General features: G+C 44.5%; 1 protein-coding gene across 3 annotated transcripts in view; it reads right to left on the reverse strand.

The window, feature by feature from the left end:
* The window catches only part of LOC8053929 (isoleucine--tRNA ligase, mitochondrial), a 62,768-nt gene that overhangs the window by 28,778 nt on the left and 9,026 nt on the right, over positions 1-24,964 (reverse strand). The window contains exons 3-10 of one of the 3 annotated variants that reach the window (XM_040216302.3): positions 23,565-23,715; positions 12,143-12,291; positions 10,736-10,785; positions 10,577-10,624; positions 10,440-10,501; positions 6,656-6,746; positions 3,884-3,999; positions 2,611-2,786 (exon numbers count right to left, since the gene is read on the reverse strand). In XM_040216302.3, coding sequence (XP_040072236.1) covers positions 2,611-2,786; positions 3,884-3,999; positions 6,656-6,746; positions 10,440-10,501; positions 10,577-10,624; positions 10,736-10,785; positions 12,143-12,291; positions 23,565-23,715 — 843 coding nt within the window. Of the gene's footprint in view, positions 1-2,610; positions 2,787-3,883; positions 4,000-6,655; positions 6,747-10,439; positions 10,502-10,576; positions 10,650-10,735; positions 10,786-10,960; positions 10,978-12,142; positions 12,292-23,564; positions 23,716-24,964 lie in introns of those variants that run through there. The other 2 variants (XM_040216303.3, XM_040216304.1) reach the window with 2 other exon arrangements.

Genomic DNA, 24,964 nt, shown 5'->3' on the forward strand with positions numbered 1-24,964 from the left:
TGTTGAGGTCACAGGGCATCAATTTTTCAGCCAAATTTAGCGGGAAAACTGTGGGAGGAGAGGCGGGTATGGAGGAGGAGGATGGGAGGGTGCACAGGAGGAGGAGGAAAGGAAAGAAGGAGGAGAAAATGAAGAGGAAGAGGAGAAGGGAAGAAAGGGAGAAGGGCATACCCTCCCTTCCTCCTCCTCCTCAAGAGCTGCCATCTAATTTTGCATTACAGAGATTTGTACACGTCTTTCACTTTTTACACTAACAATCAACATATGTTATCACCCATAACAAGAATTCAGTAACGTCTGGCATCCCTCAAGGAACCGTTCTTGGCCCCCTTCTTTTTTTAATCTACATTAATTATCTCCACTATGGCATCACTCCTGAAGTATGTTTGTTCGCCGGTGACTGTGTCATCTATAGACCGATTCATTCACGCCACGATCGACTAATCTTGCAGAACAATCTCCAACTTATAATTCAGTGGTGTTATAAATGGCAAATGGCTTTAAACTATAATAAATGTAAACCGCTATCTTTTTCCCGCAGTTCACATGTTCTATCCTCCTCTTACCACCTTTCTGACATCCCAGTAACTGCTTGTTCATCATATAAATATCTTGGAATTCATCTGACATCTGGCCTGTCATGGACCACTCACATAACATCTGTCATCGCCGATGCGAACCGCACTCTCGGATTTCTTCGCCGTAACCTCAGACAAGCTACATTCCCCGTAAAAAAACTAGCTTATACTACATTGGTCAGAACTAAACTAGAATTCGTTCCTTCCATATGGTCACAGTGGAAGGCATACCTAACTGACAACCTGGAATCCGTTCAAAGCAGAGCCCTCCGCTTTATTAGATGCGGAGCATCTCTTCCTCGGGCTATGTCCCGCGGCGTCGTAGTCCGCACTCACACTACGCATGCGCAACTCTCCTCGCTGCACGTGCGTTCTCTCTCTCTCCAACAGCTGCGCGAAGTGCACGCAGCTACCAGCTGCGTCCCTCTCTCCAACAGCTGCGTGCACTTTGCGTGCGTTCGCTTCTACTCACACCGCGCGCACAGGTGCAACTCTCCTCCTCTAGTTTCTTCTCCTTCAAGTTTGAATATAAGCAGCAGTAGCGCGCTGCGCGCGTTCAAGGGGAGGAAGTGGCCGAGTGGGCTAACGCATCTCAGCTCGGAGCGTGGAGCGAAAGCTTGCGCTGGGAACCTCCTGGGTTCGAGACCCCGCCACCCCCGCCCGTTTCGATCTGGATGAGTTTCGTACCGGCACGCGTTCGTGTGATGACTACTGCGTGATGCACGTTAAGAATCCCAGGTTAGCGGTTGTACTGCACTGGCTAAATTTCTCATCTACAGCTAAGAGACCGATTACCCATTGAGGCGCATCTCCATCAAGGCTGTATAAACATAAAGAGCAAACCAATTTCTGCACGCGTTCAGTTCACCGCTGTTGACTCCACTTCACTCCGTTCTTCCGATGAAGTGTGATGGAACAATGCTCCGCATCACTCCATGGTTCCCCTCGGGAAGATGGTGTAATTTTTTTCTTCCGACTACGGTATTCCCCTTACGCAAGCATATCAGGATTTCGCTAATCAGCTAACATTGACACTCTTTCTCACCCGACGCAGGGTGTCTCGTCTTTCTCTTCTTCATCGAATCTTTCATTACAACAGTCATTTCAGACAAAGTTTGTTATCACCTCCTTACCGGATTTTCCCTCTTCTCGACCATTCTTATAAACTCCGTCCGATTTCATCGTCAACCGTCACTCACCAAATGTCTACTCTACCATTGGCCATTGACGAGTGGAACTCACTGCCCGACGTAATTGTTTCCTTATCTGACACTAAAAAATTTTCTGCCGCCATTAGCTTATTTTTTCTAACCCGTAAGTAGATTACAGCGTGTTTTTGTAGATAAATAGTTTATTATTTTTTTTTTTAAGTGTTCACTCCCTTGTATAATGGCCCCTGGGCCTTCAAGGAATAATAAATGATGATGATGATGATGATGATGACCTGGCCTGACGCCAAAGTATTTGCCAACGCGATCGCCAGCTTTCCTGTTTCCCCAGCATTGCTCTTTGTCGCTTCTTTCGTCCATTCGCTCGCTCATTGTGGCAGTTGGTTGTTCCTATTTTCTTGTTGACTCTTTTTTCTTTTTTGTTTTTTTACTAACGAAGAGAACATAGCAGTGTTAGAAACATGCTCTCACAAAACAAACATTTGTGCTGTGTGCCGATCGGCAGTGTTCATAGCATGTATGCAAGCAACAAACTTTGTGATGTAAGACATTCTCTCATGAGCATTTCTCGCATAACACAATGAAACTAATTTGAGTTTTGAGCTTAATGAATCTCGTGCAGCCGTGCTAGATATGTACAAAAAAACAGGCTTTTTTTCTTTCTTTTTTTTTTTTTTTTAACTTTTGTGTTTTCCAATTGAGACCTTACTTTTTCTATGAATTTTGGGCAGCAGGGGGGTGGGCGACGACTCGGCATATTACAGTATACACTGAAAAACAGAAATTGAACCCAATGGGACCTTTCTCGGCATTTGATAACGCTGAAAAGCAAGAATTAAAAACCCAGTCACAAAATGCCTTACCTCCGGCGCAATGCCATGCTTGAGTGCATTCTGGAAGTCCTCAAACCCGTGATTGGGCGCCGAATGGACCAGTCCCGTTCCCTTGTCCATGGTCACGTGATCTCCAGGGACCAGTGGGAACTCCCTCCCAGCACGAAAAGGGTTCGAGTAGGTCGCGCCGGACAAAACGTCCGCTCCTGAAGGCGACGTAAAAAACACTTTGTCACATTTGCACTTTAAATGACCCTGTTAAACCAGATAGTTCACACTCTTTTCAATGGCTTTCAACAATTTCATGCATCTCACATTAAAATCAGTTACCGCAAGATTTTAATGCTGTTGGCGCACCTTGTATTTTATTTATTTCACACTTCGCTAGCTTCTCAATCACACTTCTAAATGAACATCAGGTAAATAAAGTAAACAACTTCACAGTAGCCCGTAGAGAAGTGTATATCACATGCAAACTGTAGTTCCAGTAGCAACATAGTCTAAAAGTCGCCATGAATCACATAAGACTGAAATCGCAAGCCGTTTTGTCGTGTTAGAGCTCACAGAAACATACAGCGATATTTTACAGTCATGGGAAGTGAAGAAACTGGACAGTCCCATACATTTTCATAACAATATAGATTATATTTCTAAAACACAATAAAATACTAACACGAAATTCCAACATAATTTCTAAAACACAATAAAATCTGCACTAGCAAACCACACAAGAAATGCTTTTTGTCACCTTGCGAAAACAGAGCACCGCAACCCTGCCACCACAAGTGGCGCATCATAGTGTATGATTCAGAAATGTTTGCGTGTTTTAAAGTAATTTTTAATATTTTCAAAGAAAGAATGTTTTTAACACCGTTGGGTTTGCTTACCCAGCATAACCAGTGAACTGTGGTTAAGTGACAATAAACCCCCCATGTGTGGTCTCATGGGTAGCACTTCACTGCAATGCACTCGTGCCACAGGGGAAGCAAGCTCTACGTAGTTTGCTTCCCCCGCGTAAAACGGTGAACGAATTTCGAAAGTATCATCTATAATAAAGAGTGCAAAATTTCAAAATATCGAAATTCAGTTCAAATGTCAAATCAAATACACCGAATCCGAATCAACATTCGAAAGTTTGTAATATCTGCACACGCCTAACAATAATAGCCACTAATAAAAGTAATGGCAGACACAGTATCAACCGAACAAGAGCGAAGAACCACAAACTATGCAAAGATTTAAAAGATGGCCGACTCGACTCGCGAGAGCAGTCCATCCCTCACTGGCGTGCCCGAGACCTCACCTTCGAACGTCAGCAGGACTTCGGCGTTTTGCGCCAAGTGGCCCCGAACCTGCGGGATCATCTCGGAGGCCACCACCAGGAGCGTGCACGCAGGATCCGTCCGTATGACGCTGTATCTGTTGATCAGAAGCAAGGTTCAATCTACTCGCGGCAAACTTTGGCATTGAACGAGATGAGCCATGGTCACCGACAAGCTGAAGGGGAAGCACTTTGGTTGTCCCACCGCCAGCGCGAGCTTCCTACTTTCGGCAATGCCTCAACGTCTCACGCACCTTGAGCAAATAGGCGCAGCCAAACCATAATGGAAGGCATAGAGGGCATGCTAGAGGCTGGGCATTTGAAAAACATGCCCCGATTTGACGACTGGCTTCATCACAGCTGTTTACAACTCTTCATAGCCGCATAAGAAAGCTTTGTGCTTAAAGTAGTAAGACAAATAGAGCGGTCCTGTGTGAATCCACAGTATGACTACGGCGGTAGCTACGATGCCTCATCGGACACTAATGAAATCCTCGGAGTAAAAAAGGGACATAGAAGGAGGAGGGGGAGGAGGGGGGGGGGGGGGGGGGGAAGGCAGAAGAAAAAGCCCCGTGGCGCATGAACATGCACATTTTTCCAAAGCTCTTCTTTGAGAACATAAGTGCTTTTCTTCCCCGTTTTTTAACAATGAGGAAGAAATGTCGCCAACCGAAGCACGTCACATTCAGTAATGTAGAGGAATCTCCCGCATGCAACTACACTATGTTTCATGGTATGTTTATTTTTACGACATTATGTCCATAACAAGTAAACCTTTGTTCGATTTTCTTACATTTGCTTAGTACCGATTTCGCAACTACTATGCGTGTTCCCATGAAAACGAGACATAAGGCTTTGTTAGATCAAAGAGATGGGACGGCAGAAACGATCCTCTAAAATGGGACTGTCCCGGCCAAAACGAGACTCCGGCCACCCTACTGATAATGCATCTCTTATGTAGAACTCACACTCGTGAGAACGAAGTCTCTTACCCTCGCTCTCATGCGCACGCACCTGACTATTCTCCGGGCAATGACGGCGACCTCCTGCTTGTGATACTCTGTGCTCTTCGGTCTGACGAACCCTACGTTCCCCCGCTGCGGCGGGAGGTCTAGCTTTGGGCTCCGCCTCTTTTGCCGCAAACGGCACCTTACATCGAAAAGCCATCGTCATGGCGCAAGACTTGAGTGTCGTGATCAGTGTTACTGCGACTGCACCCGTCCTACGAATGCCAAACGAGACTCGTTTACTTCGGTGTTCTTAACGCGTGGAATTATTAGGTGGGGTGTTGCAGCAACGGGCATAGCTCTGTAGTAGCATGCCCACTTTACACTCACCATACCACGCATCTAATCCTGGCGGCGGCAGCGGCTTTGGGGGATATGGTTTTGACGCGACGTCTTACCCGAAGGAGTGCACATACAGAAACTATGCAACGGAAATAGACCTCACGATACGGTTTTTGCATGAGACCACGATGCAACGCTACTTCCGGTTCGGAAATCTCGCCGGAACCCGTCGGAATGCAAGTTGGAGACATTTGTCACTGTTATGCTGTTTGTAGGCTCTAAGGCCATGTTCGTGCTGAAGTTTGTCCATTCACTCAAGGTTTAAGATGGTCATTTGCACCGTAATTAATCGTTTCAGCCGTAAAAGTCAGCAACAAAATGGAGCTATGGCCAGCAGTATATTGTTTCTTTTAGAATTCCGGCAATCATTAGAACTAGGACAAGGCGACGCTCAAGCAATAGGTTCATCAGCGCCATGAATGGCTCTAACGGATACGATAGCACAATCTCAACAGAAAAGCTCCATACCAACTAAGGGTCTGCAGTAGTGGTGCAGAATTATCAATAGTACTATAAATAATATACATAGTACTATCAATAATATTGATATTCAAAGCCAAAATTAACTAAAGATAGTGCTATCGATAGTCGACTGTCGTAAAACTATAGATATTACTATCGATAGACGACTATTGCAAAACTATCGACAGTATACTATCAATAGTTGACTATCATAAACTCTATAACATATACTGTCAATAGTAGACTATCATGAAATTGTTCATGGTCGAGTATTGAGAAACTATCGTAAAGCTATTGCCAATGTTTTACTAGGTCACGAAGAATGTCAAACGTCCATCCAGGAAATGTTGTGTAGCACAGAGAAAAACGCAACTGCAATAAGGGACTTCCGCATAATTATCAAGGGATAATCGAAAACCTATTGGAAAACAATTAGAAAAAGGTACAGATCCTTATTAGAAATCATTGACAACAAACCATTAAAGAAATATTGACTGTATACTATTGAAAAACCTATGAATAAAAGATATCAACTTGATAGGTTGTCGAAGTGTTTCTGCTGTTTTAGGCTGCTTTTCAGTCTGTGTCCTTTGCTTTTTATAGGCCTCAATCAGAAAAATCAGAATCCCTGTCACCCCTGTAAGTAAACTACCATATTAATTTCAAACATAAGTCAACCTTTTTTTTTTTTTTGGAAATGTCAACAATTAATTAAGGGTCGACCTATATTCTTGAACAAAGAATTTTTACCTACTACATTCGTGACCAAATCTTGCGACCCTACCGAGGGCATGGAGCTATCAAGTCATCGAGCCAGCGTCGCGGTAGAGCCGCGCCGCTTCTTGTTTCAGAAAGCTTTTCGTGCACAAAAACAATCAAAACAGCCGCGTTGCGGGGAAGATGGGTTACCGAGGGAACTAAAAACACACTTGAGAAGACTGACTTGTGCTTAGTGGAGAAGCAGACCGCCTGGTTCGCAGGAAGGGTCCACGGGGTCGTGGTCCAGATCAGGACGGACACTTCGGACCTTTCGGCTGCAAGAAACAGACGAAGACAGAAATGTTGACACAAAATGGGGCAAAGGTTGTTGTCGCCTCATCATCGCAAGAACAGAGCTCTTTTCAGTGCCTCGATTCATGCCAGAAATGAATAAAAACGTGGCTTTAAAATCTTGCTGCTGTTGTTGTAAAGTGTATTACAATAAACTCTCAATTGAGCGAACTTCAAGGGACCCAAGGAAATTGTTCACTTAACTGAAAGTTCACTAAACTGAATATATTCACTAGAATTTGGAACAGCATAGGGCACACCATACAACGAGTCAAAAGTGTGAAATGCATTTTATGGAGTCCTGTACATCGATATATAGGTAGTATATACAAAGTGCATAAAAATTACGCTGCTGCCTTTTTCATTTTGAAAAAAAATCTGTAATTTTCATTTGCACCGGCTCTCTATTAAAGCGCATGAAGTAACAAAGCTGTCCAGAGAGTCTGTCTTTTTTGCACTTCCTCTGACACAGCTTGTTGCTGTGACGAAGCCATACTCAGGGCGTCTAGCATATTATTATTCTGAAATTCCCTGACTTTTCCAAGTTTTTCCTGACAATTTCAGGTGAAATTCCCTGACCACTGTAGAGGCGGTTAAGTATATAAGACCATTACAACACGAGGTATTGAGCACTGAGCACTGTGAGGATAATTTTGCACGGGCTTAATTTAACTTGCATATTCCGAAATATTCGAGTTCGTCCACCCTGGAGAAACTAGCACTTTCTTGCCGCCAATATCGTCAGCGGAGAGGCCACTTCCACAAACACAATGAAAACACGACACTCAACCATATGTCAATAATCTAATAGCAGCATGGCTGCATGGACGCCTGATGCACAGTTTCGGCCTAAGGTTTGGATTAAATTATTGTCTGCGACTTTCCCATTTGTTACTAAATCTAGTAGCTCTAATTGAATCTAGCCTAGTGTTGTGCCCTCAGTTCAATTCAATCCAATCCTAGGCTTGGACTGGATTTTCAGCTCTTCCCTTTGGATCGGGTAGAATACTCTACATAGGGTGAGCAGAGCCCGTGCTCCACTCTAAGCAGAATTTATTGCCTATTTGTCTGCCCCCCAAACATCGAGCCTTTCCTCAGAGAGCTTGATGGCATTTCCAGCTCATTTTCCCTGACAGGGCTCGCTTTTTGACAATATCCCTGACAATTCCCTGATATTTCCCGGTAATTAAAATTTCCCAGACAATTCCCGGTTTTCTGGCTGCTAGACACCCTGCATACCTCACAGCATTGTCCACTGGCTCAAAATATCCCATGCAGATTCGTTTCCTGTTGGAATTAGATTGAACGCAGTTTTTTCTTCAACCTTCGACTTTTACCTCGCCATCGTTGACAACGTCGACGGTGAAATCTCATAGTCCTCCTCAACGTCCACTTGCCTTTGATCGTTGTCCAGACGCTGAAGGATTTTGAGCTTGTCTGGAAGAGACAACGGCTTTCGTTTCGTCATACTCATTACAAAAGTGGGCGCACAAATTGCCGTCCTGCCGTTGTTGCCCAAAACTAAGATGGCCGAATGGAACCAATGACAAAGAAAAGACACACACACCACGTAGTTCCTTTTCGCCTACCGCACCGGCGCTTTGCTTCAGCGGCGTTGTAAACCCCAGCAATGATACGTCGCCGCTGCAGAGGCGGCGGCAACAGCGGGCATCGGCTACACCAGCACTGCAGAGCACAAAACTTTGAACTGATAACAAAAATAATCCTGGGTCCACCGATAAAGCTGGTTGAACTGAATTATTCACTTCTATGAAATCTGTTAATTCGTTTAACTGAAATAATTTTGCATAGAACACTTAGGAAAACTGCCAGGGATTTTTTTAAAGTTTGTTATTCTGAAATATCTGTTAAACCGAAGTTCGCTCAACTGAGAGTTTACAGTACTACTTACAAGCAGATACAAGCAAGTAGTCTCACATCAACCAAACACTGCAAGGTATGCAACAGGATGTCCCAAGAAAATTACTTTATTAAAATTCCCTGACTTTTTCAGGTTTTCCCTGACAATTTCAGGTGAAATTCCCTGACCACTGTAGATGCGGTTAAATATATAAGACTATTACAACACAAGGCATTGAGCGCTGTGAGGATCATTTTGCACAGACTTAATCCAATCTGCAAAGTCCGAAATTTTCAGGTTCGTCCAGTCCGAATTAAACGAGCACTTTCTTGCCACCGACATCGTCAGTGAAGAGACCGCTTTCGGAAACACGATTAAAACACGAAGCTCAACCACCCACGTCGATACAGTCTAAGCTCGTTCCAACAGACCTGGTTACAACAGACATTTGAATACACTAACATACCAATTTGTGAAGTTTGTTTGGTTTTTCCTCTACAGACCATTGACTCAACTTCATGTCTGCATACAACATACCCCTCTTACAACAGACCGAAATCTTGGACAAAATCAAGGTCTGCTGTAACGAGCTTAGACTCTAACCGAATGGCAGCATGGCCACCAAATGCACACTTTCCAATACTTTCGGCTTAAAGAGCTTGGGTTGGATTGGGGTCTGCGGCTTTTTAATTTGTTACTAAATCTAGTAGCTCTAACTGGATCTAGCCTAGTGTCGCACCCTCAATCGAATCTAATGCAAGGCTTGGACTGGATTTTTGCGGCTGTTCCCTTTGCATCGGGTAGCACACTCTACATCGAATGAGCAGAGCCCTGCGCTCCGCTCTAGGCATAATTAATTGCATATTTTTCTGCCCCTAAGTCCTCAAGTCTTTGCTCAGGTCACTCAATGGCGTTTCCAGACCATTTTTCCTGACTGCGTTCGCTTTTTAAAAATATCCATGACAATTCCCTGATATTTCCCGACAATTCCCGGTCGCTAGACACCCTGATAAAATAACTAAAAAGCACACCCCCCCCCCCCTCCCAGGTCATGAATAGCAACAAAATTAGAGCTCGACACTTCAAAGCGGAGCATACAATTATATGTGCTCTGGCCACATATAAGAATGAAAAATGATGAAGATTGGGCTTTCAGCTCAGAAAAGGTACATGAATGGCAATTTACAATAAACATGAAAGCTGTATTCAACAAAAACTTGAGAAATAACACCATAAGGTGTGTGTCACAATAGTAAGGAACCTTCAAGTAACACTTATGTACAAGAAATTTGAGTCGTTAATACATGTCCTTTATGATTACTATACATACCTTCAATGATGTGCTTAAATGTTCTTACAGTTGCGTTAAGAATGTTTGCACGGTCGTTACAAACAAGACAGTTTTGTCCCTCCTCAGTTGTGAATTAATACCAAGCATTAATGTTGAACTAGGTAACTGGCAGCAGCCCTAGTAAAATCCAGTATTGGATTTTACTAGGCCCACCCATTTTGAAGAGATAAATGGTGGAAAAGATTAGATGGGCGGTCTTCGAGAATGAAGCAGCAAAAGTTTATTCAAAATGGCCGATAAACGCCAGGGCGCCCACTATCAATCACGTGAAATGGGAACTGATACCGCAGATTGCGCAGCTGATCTCTCAGGAATTGAGGATGGGCAATGCTTCAGAATATTTAGCCTATGGATACTAATTACCCAGAAAAACGGGATGGGCAAACTCTCAGGGGGCAGCAGTCAAACGGGATTTCACAGTAATCAAAGCAGCCCAGACAGCCAGTCGCGCTAATTAATACTCACAAATTACTGCCCGTATCATTTCCGGAACCTTGACTAATGGAAAGGCCACGAACACCGAGTGGCTGTAACACAAGCCAAAGGATTAAATTTAGAAGTAGCTAGTTAACTAAAACAAGGCAAAGCCTGCACATCTTTACCTTTGGTGGTTTGGGTTGTACTCCAGCTCTGCTTCAGCCAGCGCAGTCCTAGAACATTGTTTTTCGTTGGGCTCTTCCACAAAACAGTATATGTCAATGTTATGCACCAGCAGAGGTAAGCCTTAATACTAATAATTGTGCCTTCACCAAAGGACTCACTTGTTAGAAGGAGACCAGTAAACTGGCTTGTAGTCTCTGAACACATAGCCCTGCAAAAGAAATGCTAAGTGAGAAGAGTGATTTTCATTTATAGCCAGATCAATTGCAGCCACCCCCTCAAATCTAACCGAGTTTGATGCCTTCAGATTGCAGGCATTAGAATCACTAGATAGGTTTCCGAAGTACTGCATTCTTTCTCTCTTTCCCAACAATCTTTTTATTTACATTTGATTGTGGTTGGCAGAGCGATTACAATTTTGAGCACCAGAATGTCAAACCCACTTTGAATTAGCCACATCTATCATCGCACTGAAGGCACTCCTCGTCAATGTCGGCGTCTTTGGATATGTGCATGCGGTCAACTGCTCAACATCTTCTACCTGCACCAATTTAAAAAAAATTGCCCTTTTTTTTTTAAATAATATTTTAATATCATCACCACGGCCAAAAAATTTTCACCGCAAGTGGTGGTATCTAGTGGAGGCAGAGCAAGCCCGTGCACCATTTGCCGTAAAGCCCCTCGATGTGATGTGTGCAAGTAGAGTCAAATGCGCCAGTGCACGACGCCTGTGCGGCCCTTGGAAGCAAAAGGCGGTGGATAACCTAATCGTGGCACGTGTCTTGCGTGTTTCGATAACAATGGTTGGCGGTACTTGAAAGCGTGAATTTTATCGAGAGACTCTAATTCGCCTGACTCTTTATTGTCCTTATGTTTCAAAACAAATGAAAAAAAAACTTGTTTTCCTACTACAAATTTTTAAAAAATATTGGTGCTTGGATTCAGTCATTTATATGAGAAACCAATTTTTTCTCTTTTTGTAAAACCACCTGTCATTTCAAATTTCAATTTCCTCACTCAGACTAGAAGGACAAAGAGACTAGTGGCAGATGGACCCAAGATGGCAGTGCACTACCCAAAAAAAAGGGAGTTCCAGTACTCCAACACATCTAGTGACTTTGGCAGGCGCAGTATAGAAAAACAATGTGAAGAATGTGACAGTACAAAGACAACAAATAAACGGTGCAAATGCAGTTGCCTCAGTTAGTAGCCAACATCTTCAAATTGAATCGTGTCAACTGTAGGGATTCAATGCCACACAAGATGCAAATCATGTTTTCAACTAGAAACACTGTCGGCAAAGTCAAGTAGGGCATTGGATGTCTATGTTATGTGAAGCACATTTCAATTATGGTCCATTCTTTTTACTGAAATAGTCAAACGGGGAAAGGTGAAATAATACATCCACTATTTCCATCAACAATCAGTTACTAATATCTTTAAAGTACAACTCATAAATGTTGCAGACTGGTCACTGAAAAAAGCGGAAACGTAAACCTTAACCCAAGAACAGATGCACTGAAAAATGTAACTTGGCAGGATTCACAGTTGGAAGAAACATTTGTCACCTTTTCATAGAGCTCGTAGAATGCCCTTAGTTGCTCCGCCACATATTCGGCGTCGTATGTGCGGTATGGATGGGTCCAATCAGCCATGACACCCCAGTGTTGGAATGACTGCATCTGTTTTTCGATCGTGGCTGTGGCAAACTTTCGAGCTGCAAGATATTTGAGGGCAGGAAACAATTTCAATCAATCGATCAATCAATCAATGTGTATTTTTACTCGTGCTTAGCAACAGCTCAGAGGTCTTTGCAATAAAGCCCGCAAACATGTATAAAAAAAATGTATTAACACAATACTGACAACTTCAAAACCAAACTCAAAAATGACAAAATGGCCAATCAAAAGCCATTAAACGGCAAATAGCACAGGGACAAAAAGTTTGGTGGCTTCAAGGTCTCTTAATGAATAGATAAATGGGATGAAGGGACTTGCAGGACTTAAGGTCAAAAAATTAATAAGGATATTAAAACAGTTTAATATGGTCGTATTCATGCACATTTTCGGTGGTCAAGATGAATAAAACACAAAGAGCCTTTCAGGTCAAGTTAAACCAAAAACAACAAACAAACCAAATATGGACAAAGATTACGCAAAAAGTATGTCTATTCAATATACTTGCCCCCTTCCTGCCAAAGACATTTTAGCATTTATATCTTACGAACGTCTTTCATATCCACTAATCTTGCAGTGATGAAAGCGACATTTGACCTTTTGTTGCAGGTTCTGTAGCAGGCAAAATATTGGTGTGGAGCAGCCACTGACAGCTTTGGAGCAGATGCCAACACCTGTTAGCACATTACTTGAAAATGAATAAGTGACTGCATCTCTAAATAAGTTCATGCTTGATAATAATTGAGAATTCCTCTTGTATACTGGAGCATATTACTTACTACATCTTGTGATAAGAAAAGATAGGGCACAAAAGGAACACGCTGGTCAGAGAAGGTTTCATTTACAATGGGTACTGGAAATGGTTGAGAAATTAAATAAGAGCTCGAGGTACACCTAAGCACTTCTTACGAGTTATGAATGCGAAAACATGCAAGCCACTCGTCCGCTCCCTTTGTCGTCTGCTGCACACTTTTCGTCACCGGTCAGCACGCGTGCTCCCCCAAACACGCTGACCTTGGACGCTCCGTGTTAATGGCGCGCTGATGGACACGCAGCGCCATGGGGTGAGCAATCGTGGAAACTGACGATCGCAGCGGCCAATGGGAGCCCCGTCGACGTGCGCCAGCCAATGGAACATTTGGGATCGGGGAAACTACTAAGTGCCGTTCTTGCGCTTCAAAATGATGACGTCAGCTCGCTCCATGGGACAGTTAATGCTTTCGCATTAATAACACAATACTTTTGTTGGGATAAAGCCTCTCTCCCCTCTACAATTTACACTCGGAAGTTTATTAAGCCTCTAAATACAATTTCTGTAAAATGCGACCAAGAACCAGCATATCCGCCAACACGTCTATCAATAAAAATGCGTCCCCCAAGTTTTATGAAGAAACCAAACTCTACTCCAATGTCATAAACTGCAAAAACACCCACCCACAAATATTACAAAAGCCTACACTTGCGCTTCAAAGGTGTCACTGCTCTTTTGCAACGTTCAACTTGAGTCAGTTTGCTGCTCTTTCAATCGACAGCTGTATGGAAACTACCGTGGCTACAGCATTTATTCAAATATAGACCCGTCTTTTTTTAAAACGCAGCTCTTAGGCGCCCGTTTCCGGCTTGAGCAGCGTCGGCGTAACCAAGGTCACCCCAAGGTCACGTGACCCCCCAGTGACCCACCGAGGTCACGTGACCCCCCACAAGGTCACGTGACCCCCCAAGGTCACCTGAAGGTCACGTGACCCCCCAGTGACCCCCCGAGGTCACGTGACCCCTCACAAGGTCACGTGACCCCCCAAGATCACTTGACCCCCCGAGGTCACGTAACACCCACCCCCCCAGGTCACACGACCCCCTCCCCCGAGGTCAGGTGACCCCCCCGGAGCATATTAAAGAATGAGGGGAGGAGGAGGAGAAGGAGGAGGGGTCTACCCTCCCCTCAGTACCCTTCCCTCCTCCTCCTCAAGAGCTGCGCTCCAATTCGGCGTTACAGGAAAGCTGTAAACGGCTTTCACTTTTTAGAGCGCAGCTCTTAGGGGCCCGTTCCCGGCTTGAGCGTCGTCGCTGTCGGCGTAACTAAGGTCACGTGACCCCCAAGGTCATCCCAAGGTCACGTGACCCCCAAGATCACCGCAAGGTCACGTGACCCGTGACCCCTCCCCTAGGGTCACGTGGCCCACAAGGTCACGTGACACTCAAAATCACGTGACCCCCCCGATGTCACGAGACCCCCATCGAGGTCACGTGACCACCCGAGGTCACGTGACCCCCCCTCCCCAGAAGTCACGTGACACCCCCCCCCCCCAGAAGTCACGTGACACCCCCCCCTTCCGAAGTCACATGACACCCCCCGAGGTCACGTGATCCCCGAGGTCACGTGACCTCCCCAATGACGTCATCGTCACTGATGACATCACCGGCATCCGCATCGTCATCGTCATCATCACTGATGACGTCATCAGTGACGTCACTGATGACCTCACTGGCATCGTCATCATCACTGATGACGTCATCAGTGACGTCACTGATGACGTCACCGGCATCCGCATCATCATCGTCATCATCACGGATGACGTCATCAGTGACGTCGCTGATGACGTCACCGACATCCGCATCGTCATCGTCATCATCGCTGATGACGTCATCGGAGTCCGCATCGTCATCGTCACTGATGACATCATCGGCATCGTCACGTGACCCCCCAAGATCACTTCATCCCCCCTAGTAGCCTTCCCTCCTCCTCCTCAAGAGCTGCGCTCTAATTCGGTGTTACAGGGAGTTGTAAACGGCTTTCACTTTTTTTTCTTTTCTCTCTTTCGTGACTGTATTTTTTTTATTTTACTTTAGTTAGACATTAATTTAGACAAAGAAGGTCAACCTGTCATAACCCTGAGTATAATTTGCATGCCTATCACACTAACCAAGGACCTCCCCCAGGTAAGCTGCTGCTCTTAGAACTCCAGTGCAAAGCACTGAAGCTTTACGCGCGCACGCTAGTGAGACACGGTGAAAATTTATGTGAGCGCCGCAAGTGCCCCAGTACTCTCTTCAGCCATGGCACGAAGGCATCTAGCAGACGCGATAGTCAAGTGAACTCTTCGGGAGTACGAGATCCTGGTTCTGTCTTATCACACCGGCCACCATCCTACTATTCTGCAAATGTTTCTCGCAACTTTTAGTTCCTGAGATTGCCGACATCGTCTGTAAATTTAGATGGCGCCGGCAATCAACTGGCCAGAGCGGTTGACGAGCAATCTCTATGCTTGGTGTCACCTTAAGTTGAAGCTACAGCCCATGCTACGAGTCAATGGAACCAACCAAACAGCATCAAAGCGCGACATCATGGCATTCGTTATCTCCCTATACGTGTTCTATCATTGGCTAAGCCAATCGAGTGCAGTGAATGTAACGTGACTTGTACTTTTAGTATGCGTTCATGATTATACGTGTTCATGTCTTTGACTGTGCTCTGACCTACGATGAAACAAATTGTACAGTGAGCAGAGATACTGTAAATTACAACATATCTGTACATTTTCTTTTCCTTCTACTTCTCTAAATATTAGGGACAACCAACAATAAAATACTTCTCTTGTTTTTCTTTAAGCCCATCTCGGCACAGGTATGTCACGATTCTTTGTAAAATGGCATTTTAGCACAAGATGTAGCAAACTATCGCTCACGGCACAATTAGGCATACAGATTCCATCACTAATCTTATGACTATCTTGCCTTATCATACGAGCCTTTCTCATCATTTATATAAAAAATGTAGACTCAACTTGTACAGTATTTCTGTTTGTAACAATGCTTGTCCAATGCCAGCTAAAAGCCTAGTGTGACTTATTTAAGATCAATGACTCAAAAAATGCCTATGAAGTAACTATTAAAATTAGTTCCTACATGGCTTACAATGAGTGAGTAGCACCTGCCAATTCACTCCAACAGGCTATAGATTTCCGACTAGAATAGAACCCCTTTAATATCAGGCTCTATTGTAGTTTATATAAAACCTAATTGATAGAAGGTTACAGATCATACTTTCTCTGAAGTTTCCATACTCACATCTAACAATATTTTTAGTTTGATTTTTCTCACGCGCCACTTAATTTTCTCGGCGCATATTTTGTGTAAAACCAACTGTGCATGCTTTTGTGAGTTTGTTATTTACACCAGAATGCATAGTGCTGACAAAAGGTGCACCCCTCTCTAGGCCTATGGGCTGTTCAGGGACACCCCTGGAAAGTGAACTAAATAAATAAATACTTCTTTCAGAGGTCCACGGTGCACAAACGTATGATCAAGAAATGTAACAGCTGATAACGCCTTTCGGGGCCAACGGCAAGAGGAAAAGTTCACATAGCAATTTCTTTAACCCCTTAAATGCCAAATTTTTTTTTTCCAGAAGTAACCTAAAAGTGCCAGATTTTTTTTATTTTGAATTGTTACTCCTCTAGTATTACACACAAAATTTGAAAAGTTTATTACGCAAAAATCAGCGGAGGCGAAAAAAATAATTCCCAACTAATACGAGTGCTGCCCATCTATGATCGGCACCGCAAAACTACTCGGACGAGCCTTGCTCGTCCGTGGAGTTGAGGGCAACCGAAAAAACCACTGGATGAGCTGAGCTCGTCCACGGCATTTTTAGCCAGAAAGTGGCCGACGAGCTCAGCTCGTCCAAGACACTTAAGGGGGGACATGGGCCTAAATTTTAAATTTTTTTGAAAAAATCCATTTTTCAATTTTACGGTTTTCAGTTTTATAAACTTATTATACACCCTTACACCAAATTTGATAACCATTCGCCAAATAGTTATGTTGATATAGAATATTTTCAACACATTGTGAGGCAGTAACAAAGTAAAGGAGTTCAATGTTCGAATGCATTTTTCTCAGTTCCACTTTTTGCAGCAAAATTCATACGAAGGAATCTTTTGTTCGAAGGTAAAAGTTTTCTGATACCACAATCAAGATGTTTCTGAACTGAAATTTACTGGGGAATCGGGCTATCTACTTTGTTTTGTTTTAAGTTGAAGTCCTCAGTGATAAAAAACTAAGTTTTCAAAAATTGACATAGGACAGATATGCATCTCATATTTTGAGGTAATAACTCTTCCTGAAATATTTACATTTAAGTTATTAAAACTAGATAGCCCGAGGTCCCATATCCCCCACTTTATATTCAAGCAGTCAAAGCGATGCTTATTAGCTTCATTTGAATATCATAGATTTCTTAATGAAAAGTGACACATCATCTTATGCAGGTATGTAAATTTGTCATAGAGAGCTGAAAGTTTTCACAGTATACCTACATCTGAAGCTAAATCTTCCCTGAAAATTTCATTTTGATCACTTGAGTAGTTCAAAAGTTTGACCTCTAGCCAGTGTCCCCCCTTAAGGGGTTAATGGGGGCTTCCCCAGCTTCAAGAGAACTACCATATTTATTCAAATATGAATCAACCCTTCCTCATAATGTAGAAAACCCGAGACTGTGGTAAAAGCAAGGAAACGGAGTCGAAGAAGAAAGACAGGGGAAAAGAACCCGAGACTGTGGTAAAAGCAAGGAAACGGAGTCGAAGAAGAAAGACAGGGGAAAAGAATGTCTCTTGAGACATTCTTTTCCCCTGTCTTTCTTCTTCGACTCCGTTTCCTTGCTTTTACCACAGTCTCGGGTTTTCTACATTATGACCAACATCCACCAGCTCGCCTGCGCACTCACAGTTTTTTCAACCCTTCCTATTTTTTTTAAACTGTTATTTGGAATTAGGGATTGACCTACTATATTTGCGGTCACAAAACATCAACCTATTGGGAGCATGCGACACCCATAGAGGGTGCGCCGCTCCGCCTCGGCAGCTGGGTGTCAGCGCCACGTTACACCGCATAAGCGCTGCCCGCTCCGCCCTACACTAATGCAACTGCAGCCTCCTCGCCACGTCTGTGCCTTCCCGCGGCCGTGTTTCTCGATCCAGCTCCGGAGTAAATATTTGGCACCTTGACATCCTTGATAACATATGATTGTGGCACTTTCTGCTAGCGCATGGAGGGTATCTGTGCTCTCCGTTTCCAACTCCTCCGTAAAAAAAGCATTGCTCAGAGCATGGGTTTACTATACCGCATAAATTTTCATAAAACTACGGCCGCAGCTGAAGAAATGCCCACAGGCTCCTGACGCACGATGACATCAGGTGCACAAGACGCGAATGTTCGTGGCTCAAAGTCCGGTAAATGCAAATGTGCGGTCCCCCGCGAAACCATGTTACGCTTCGTCAAGTCGCGCAAGTCGCACAAACTGCCTGTGCCGCAGAGTACCCGAGCTCGGCCGCTCGGCTTCTGTCCAGAGCGATGAGCAAAGATTGTGGAATCACGGCTGCCAGAGCGGCGTCTATCGCCATTTCAATCAGAAAAGAGCGCATCGCATTCAAGCAAGCAAACGAGCAAGCCACCAGTACTAGCAGATAAGAAAGGACGTGCGAGCGCACCGTGCGGTTCTTGGCACCAGGCGGTGTGCTGTCAGGGAGTGCGGCGATGCAAATCGGTCGGCGCTCCGGTGTTATCTGTGTAAGGTCTCATTCGTGGCAGTTTTCGTGACATCGACCTCCCAACTTTGCAACCCCTTTCAAGCACGGAGAAAGATGGTCAAAATGTTAGGGCCGACTGCGCCCCTGAACATTTTGTATAGCGCTGTGCTCAGGTAAGCTGACATTAATTATAAACTACAGATTGCTGCTACACTGGATGTCATTGCCAGTCCGGATATGGTCTATGCGAGATGCTCCGTCTAGGAGCCGCACCGTGGCACTCAGTGGCGTACGCAGGATTTCATTTCGGTGGGGGCCGGACCAACGGGGGACAAGATAAGGGGGTAAAGGGAGTAAAGGGGGTAAAGAGGGACAAGATAAAAAGAGAAAAGAAAGTCCAAGAGGAAATAAAAGCATTTAAATTTTTTTTTTAAGAACTATGCATTATTCTATTAAATAATTAAAGTTGTCATATTAGTTTTGGGATGATTATGATACATAAAAAATGGTGCCCCGGAAATTCCTCACCAGGAAGGCATTTGCACTTTACTTTCTTTATTTACAAGTCACGTCAACAGAAGGCACCAGAGTTAGCAGAAAACAATCATAAAAACAAATATTATATAAAGCACGACTCCAATGCACGAAGCCGCCAGTCATCGGGGCTGATAAAGCAATGATACATGAGAGGAAACGTGGAACACCTTGATAAATAGACGATAAACACTGGAAAGCTGCTCCACCATAAATTACTTCCCATCTTAAAAATCTCACATGATTTGTTCGTTGGTGTCAATTTCTAGTTTTCGAAGTCCGTTCACAAAAGAAAGTCAAGGAAGTCACACGACGCAACAAAGGAACGATGGAAAATGGTTTGTACACTCACATATTGCACTTGGCTCTCGTCCTGAGGCAGCAGGTCACACACTCGCGCAGTTCTCAAACTGCCGATGACAACTTCCGTACTCTAACCTTGAACCGCAAATCCCGCGCCTTTAGGCGCCTATATTCACTTTGTTAAGAGTTTTCCCGCCACCCAAGGAGCCAATCAGATATCGCTCTTTTTAGACCAATGGGAGCCACATGGTGCAAAACAAACACATACAATACAAAATCCGATTAAGAAAGTACATGTACACATACCCCCGAAAACTCCCAAAAACCTTCGCCCTAACTGTCGACCGTCAGCCGGACATCGCTTCCAGGAAAAAAAACCTCGTCGGGGTGCACGAGCAGTACCGAAGCTTCTTCTCAAAATAAAAAAAAGGCTACAAAACATCGAGGGGCCCCAGCGCATGGTACGCACCGAGAGCGGAGATTCTCGAGGAACAATTAACCCCTTAACCGTTTTGGACGAGCCTAGCTCGTCCATCTCGAGCCGTCCCCAAACCGTTTAGGACGAGTGTAGCTCGTCTGTCCTGCATCGTTCGTCCCTCCGCCGTTTTAGACGACGCAGGCTCGTTCGTAACGCAGTTTGAGATGCTGCCGACAGATGGCAGCACAGGAACGGCAATTTTGCATCTGCTTTGTTTGTGTTTCGTCTTTTTCTTCTTTTGAAGACAAGATTGAAAACTGGCGTCCGGCGGTGGTGGCCGGTGTGGCCCGGTATCATACAAAGGGAAAAGAAATGCTTCTTTTGAGGAAGACTTCGACAGCGACATGAATACTGACGTCTACTTCTGTTCTTCAAGTGAAGAAGACAGTGATTACGACGTCGAACTCAGCAGCTCCTCGGACGAAAAGGAGGACGACGACGATCCAGATCACGCTAATGCCGATGCTCGGCAGTGGTCGAAAATTGACATGAATAGTGTTCCACCAGCACCCCCTCGGTTCCCTTTTCTCGGCAGCCCGAGTAAGACATTTTCGGTCCATTCAACCACCGACGGCTTGAGTACTTGGGAGCTTTTCTGGACAACGGCTTGGTCTCGCTGATAGTTAGGGAAACCAACCGATACGCTGAGCAAAAACACAACGCCAGCCAACTCAGCGAGCATTCTCGCCTCAAGAATTGGGTACCAACAACAACAGAGCTAGGAGATGCGGGTATTCCTGTCGCTCCTGCTGTTGCAAGGAATTGTGCAAAAACCGGAGGAAAAGTTGTACTGGTCGAAGAACAAGCTTCTGGACACGCCCATCTTTGGAGAAGTGATTTGCGGTAACCGGTACCAGCTCATCATGAGGATGCCTTTTTTTTTTTTTAGTACGAGTTACCTGAACTTGTCGCAAAAACAACGCAATTACAATTGACTTCAATAAAATGTTTGTTTGCTCTGATGTTCAATTGTAATAGGAATTATGCGTGGAGTAACTGAAATCTAAGAAGAAGAAAAAAAAAGAAGCAGTTTAGGGTTAAAAATTGCCAAAAATGAAAAACGGTTAAGGGGTTAAGCAAGGGACAAGGAGGCCGCTCCGTGGCGACGACAAACCAGCCCCGGCGACTCCGCAGAATTGGGGCACTCGCGGAGCAATAAAAGTAGAAGTAAACGAATATATTTTCTTTCCTGAGTAACGCTAGCAGTGCAGCCTAGCTCACAATATATTGAACAAATGAGATGCGCGGCCGATTATAGTACACATATATATATATAACGTGCGTGCGTGCGTGAATCCCGCAGTGCCGGCTACTCCGCGACAACCGTTGTATAAAACTATATTGGAACAGAAGAAAACGGAAAAGCAACAACACACATATACACAAAAAACAGATTGCGGAGGCCGCGGGTTACAGGCCCAATCGCACAACCCGCAATCCTTGGTTACGTTTATCACGATCTGTGGGGTCCCCACAAGCTCGACCCATCTTATTAAATGTATGATGTTTTTGTCGTTTTTTCTTCTTACTAAAGGTTGTGTTGTATCGTTTCACACGCGTGGAAATTCAGCAAAGCGTTAAATATTAAGTCGGATGCTTCCATAATCTTAGTGCTGTGGTTTGTAGAACCTTTGGTCTTACATATTTTTGTTATATCGCACAATCGCAAATTGGAGATGGGAGGGTTCATTAGCAAATTAATCCGACTGATCGCCACCCTTTAATAGACTAATGAATAAATTAATTAATTAATTATTCCTCAGTCGGATTACACGAAAGACGTTAAAACTACACACTTTTAATTAAATGACATATTGCATACCCTTCCTTTCTTATTTTTTTTTTTTTAGAGCGCAGCTCTTAGGGGCCTGTTTCCAGCCTGAGCGGCGTCGGCGTCGCCGTCAGCGTAACCGGGGGGGGGGGGGGGGGGGGGGGGGGAAGGGTCACGTGACCCCCCCCCCCCCCTTGAGGTCACGTGACCCCCCAATGTCACGTGACCCCCCCTCCCCCGAGATCACGTGACCCCCCCGGGGTCACGTAACTACACGCAGGTGACGCGACCCTTCTCAGTACCCTTCCCTACTCCTCCTCAAGAGCTGCGCTCCAATTCGGCGTTACAGGGATTTGTAAACGGCTTTCATTTTTTTTTTACCCACAAAGTTGGCTCCGCTGTTAAAAAAAAAAATAAACAACACCGCATCGATATTGATGAACCCGAGAGTCGGTGACCTTGCCCACTCTCCCCCCCCCCCCGCTCGAAAGTTTCGGGGGGGGGGGGGGGCTGCGGCCCCTTCGGCCCCCCCCCCCCTGTGTACGCCACTGGTGGCACTATGCTGTCTTGTCGCCCAATAAGCATTTGCAAAATCACCGGGCCCGTCGTGCCAACCCCGCAGCCCTTTGTATCAGCCGCTGCTTCTAACGCCGCGCACGTTTCAGCGCAAAACAGTTAAGCTTAACATGCACATGCCACAAATGCACAAATGCAATGCCAACAGTGCACAATAATAAACTCAGCAATTTATCTGACATTAAACTAGCAAGACAACGAGAACCACACCACCAGGTATAACGGGAGAACCCGCACGCCTTGGAGAAAGAGACGGGAAGATAACGGGCCCCTGTGAAAGCCTGGGGCATGGAGAAGAATGAAGTTGGCCGCCAAATGTGTTGTATTGGTCACGTAGGACGGCAGAGTTTGAACATATTAGCCGGGATGCCAAACTCTACCAACAGAACATTATTTTGCACCTCCCTACGGGTATTCAATGGGACTAGCATTCGCCAACATAAAAGTCGAGGAAATTTATTAACCGAGAACGTACAAACTGGCTCCACTGCACATAGTTTTAAAGAGACATGTTCCACTGTGAAGAATATATCATCTCACATCCTTCGCAAGTTTAGCTTGCCAACAACCTTGAAGCCATTCATAACCATGGCATGTGATTCATCACATCAGCATACTCAATCTAACGTAAGCGTTTAACAGACTCTCGAGCTTCCAGTACTATCTTACTGTAGACTTATCTCTCAAATATGCCTCTTACATAAATTATACCAGAAAAACACAGGTCCCATATGACACACTGCTATAATCTCCCGACAGGGTACTGCATCGCCTCAATCGCAGTCATTACATCAATAGAGCGATAGGCAAAACTTTACCTTTTACACAATTTTTTCCCCAAACTATAGACCCCTCTGGAACTCCCTCCTTGAACAAACTGTCCTTTTTACGGACCCACCCAGGCATTCATTCACAGACAGCCACCTTAAACCTCTCCTAACTACCACTCACGTACCAAAATGTTAGCGTATGCTGTTTTTAATAATAATGTTCTTTTGCATATCAAAGTGTTATATTATATTCGCCCATTTCCCCCCTTATGTAATGCTTCGTTAGAACCATAAGGAGAAAATAAAATGAAATTAGGCGCAGAATTGCACGCCAATCAGCAAGACTCCGCATCCTCACCTTTAGAGCGGATCTCTGTCGGGGAAGCCGACGCATCCGCGCTCGAGAGTGCCTTGACTTCGATGGGCAGACCGTGGCAGTCCCAGCCCGGCACAAAGTGGACGCGGTCACCCCGTAGGGATCGGCACCGGATGGTGATGTCCTTGAGGATCTTCAACAAAAGACACAAAGCTGTCTCGTTATGGCAACAAAAACAGAGGCACCAGAGTCCCTCCCAAATCGAGGCACCCACCAACGAAACACACGGTATACAATCAACAAAATCGAAAAGGTATTTCGTTCGAATCAATATTTTGGCATGTCAGCCAGCATGTTTTGGTGGCAAGAGAAACGACCTAGATGCCTCACAACACAAAAGAGAAGCAACTTACTTTCTTTTCCATGCAAATGAGAGTGCTGCATATTTTTTCTCATAACTGGATAGGAAATGTAACAAAACTGTAGGGCTGTGTTGGCAAAGGAGAAGAAAAAAAGCTTGACTGACGAGAAAAGCCTTCGTGACACAGGACTCCATAGTGCACTTGCAACCAGGATCAAACGTAAATATACCAACAAATGAAGGGTTCATATTTCCTTCAAAACCTGTTTTAGACTTATTGATGCTCTGCATAAGACCTCGATATGCAGTAAACATGGAACGCACACTGGATTCTTGTTTCACGCCATGGTTTCTGCGTGAGAAATTATGAAAAAACGGAACAGTGACTTCTCTCTCCTCTCGGCACAAAAGGGGAAGCTCAAAAGTGTGCAACGCGACGAGCGTGGTGGCTCACGGGAAGACGAAACACAAAGTGACAAGTTGGAGACAGTCTCAGCTTGTACTGCATTGCGAGAAAACGAGGAGGATTAGCACTTCTGCATGACAACGGTCATAATGAATGCTTGGACAATCAATATCTGCACCGTCATGAGCCACCTCACCCATGCTTCAAAAAAACATGAATTTAAGGGGAAAAAAAAGCTTGCTCGAAAAGTCTTTTGGGGTCTTTTAAAAAAGAAGAACACTAGTAAACTTAAAAACAAAAGTATTTATTTTTATTTTTTAAGTGCCTGGATAACACAAGTCCATTAAAAAAAAAAACCGTTCCCAGAGAAAAAGTTTTATTTTCAGAATACTTAGGTCACAAGACTCACTTTGATAGTCACAACGTGCTTCCCTTTGGTGCTTCTACTTCAGGACAATACATATGCCAAAAGACAAGCACAATTCGTAATCGCTCCTTACTCAAAAGGAGTCCCACAATGTAAATAATTCACTCTTTTTTTTTCTCTCTAGGAGGGAAGGGCAGACCGTGGGTGAGAGAGTTCAGTTTGTGACATGGGGGGGTTTGGGTTTTGGGTTTTCATGCCGCAAGGGCTGCTAAGGTCAAAAAGCGCCAAAAAAGGAAACTATTGCATTG

The sequence above is a fragment of the Ixodes scapularis genome, unplaced genomic scaffold (assembly GCF_016920785.2).
Source record: "Ixodes scapularis isolate PalLabHiFi unplaced genomic scaffold, ASM1692078v2 PGA_scaffold4__175_contigs__length_147842914, whole genome shotgun sequence".
In the NCBI taxonomy this organism is placed as follows: Eukaryota; Metazoa; Arthropoda; class Arachnida; order Ixodida; family Ixodidae; genus Ixodes; species Ixodes scapularis.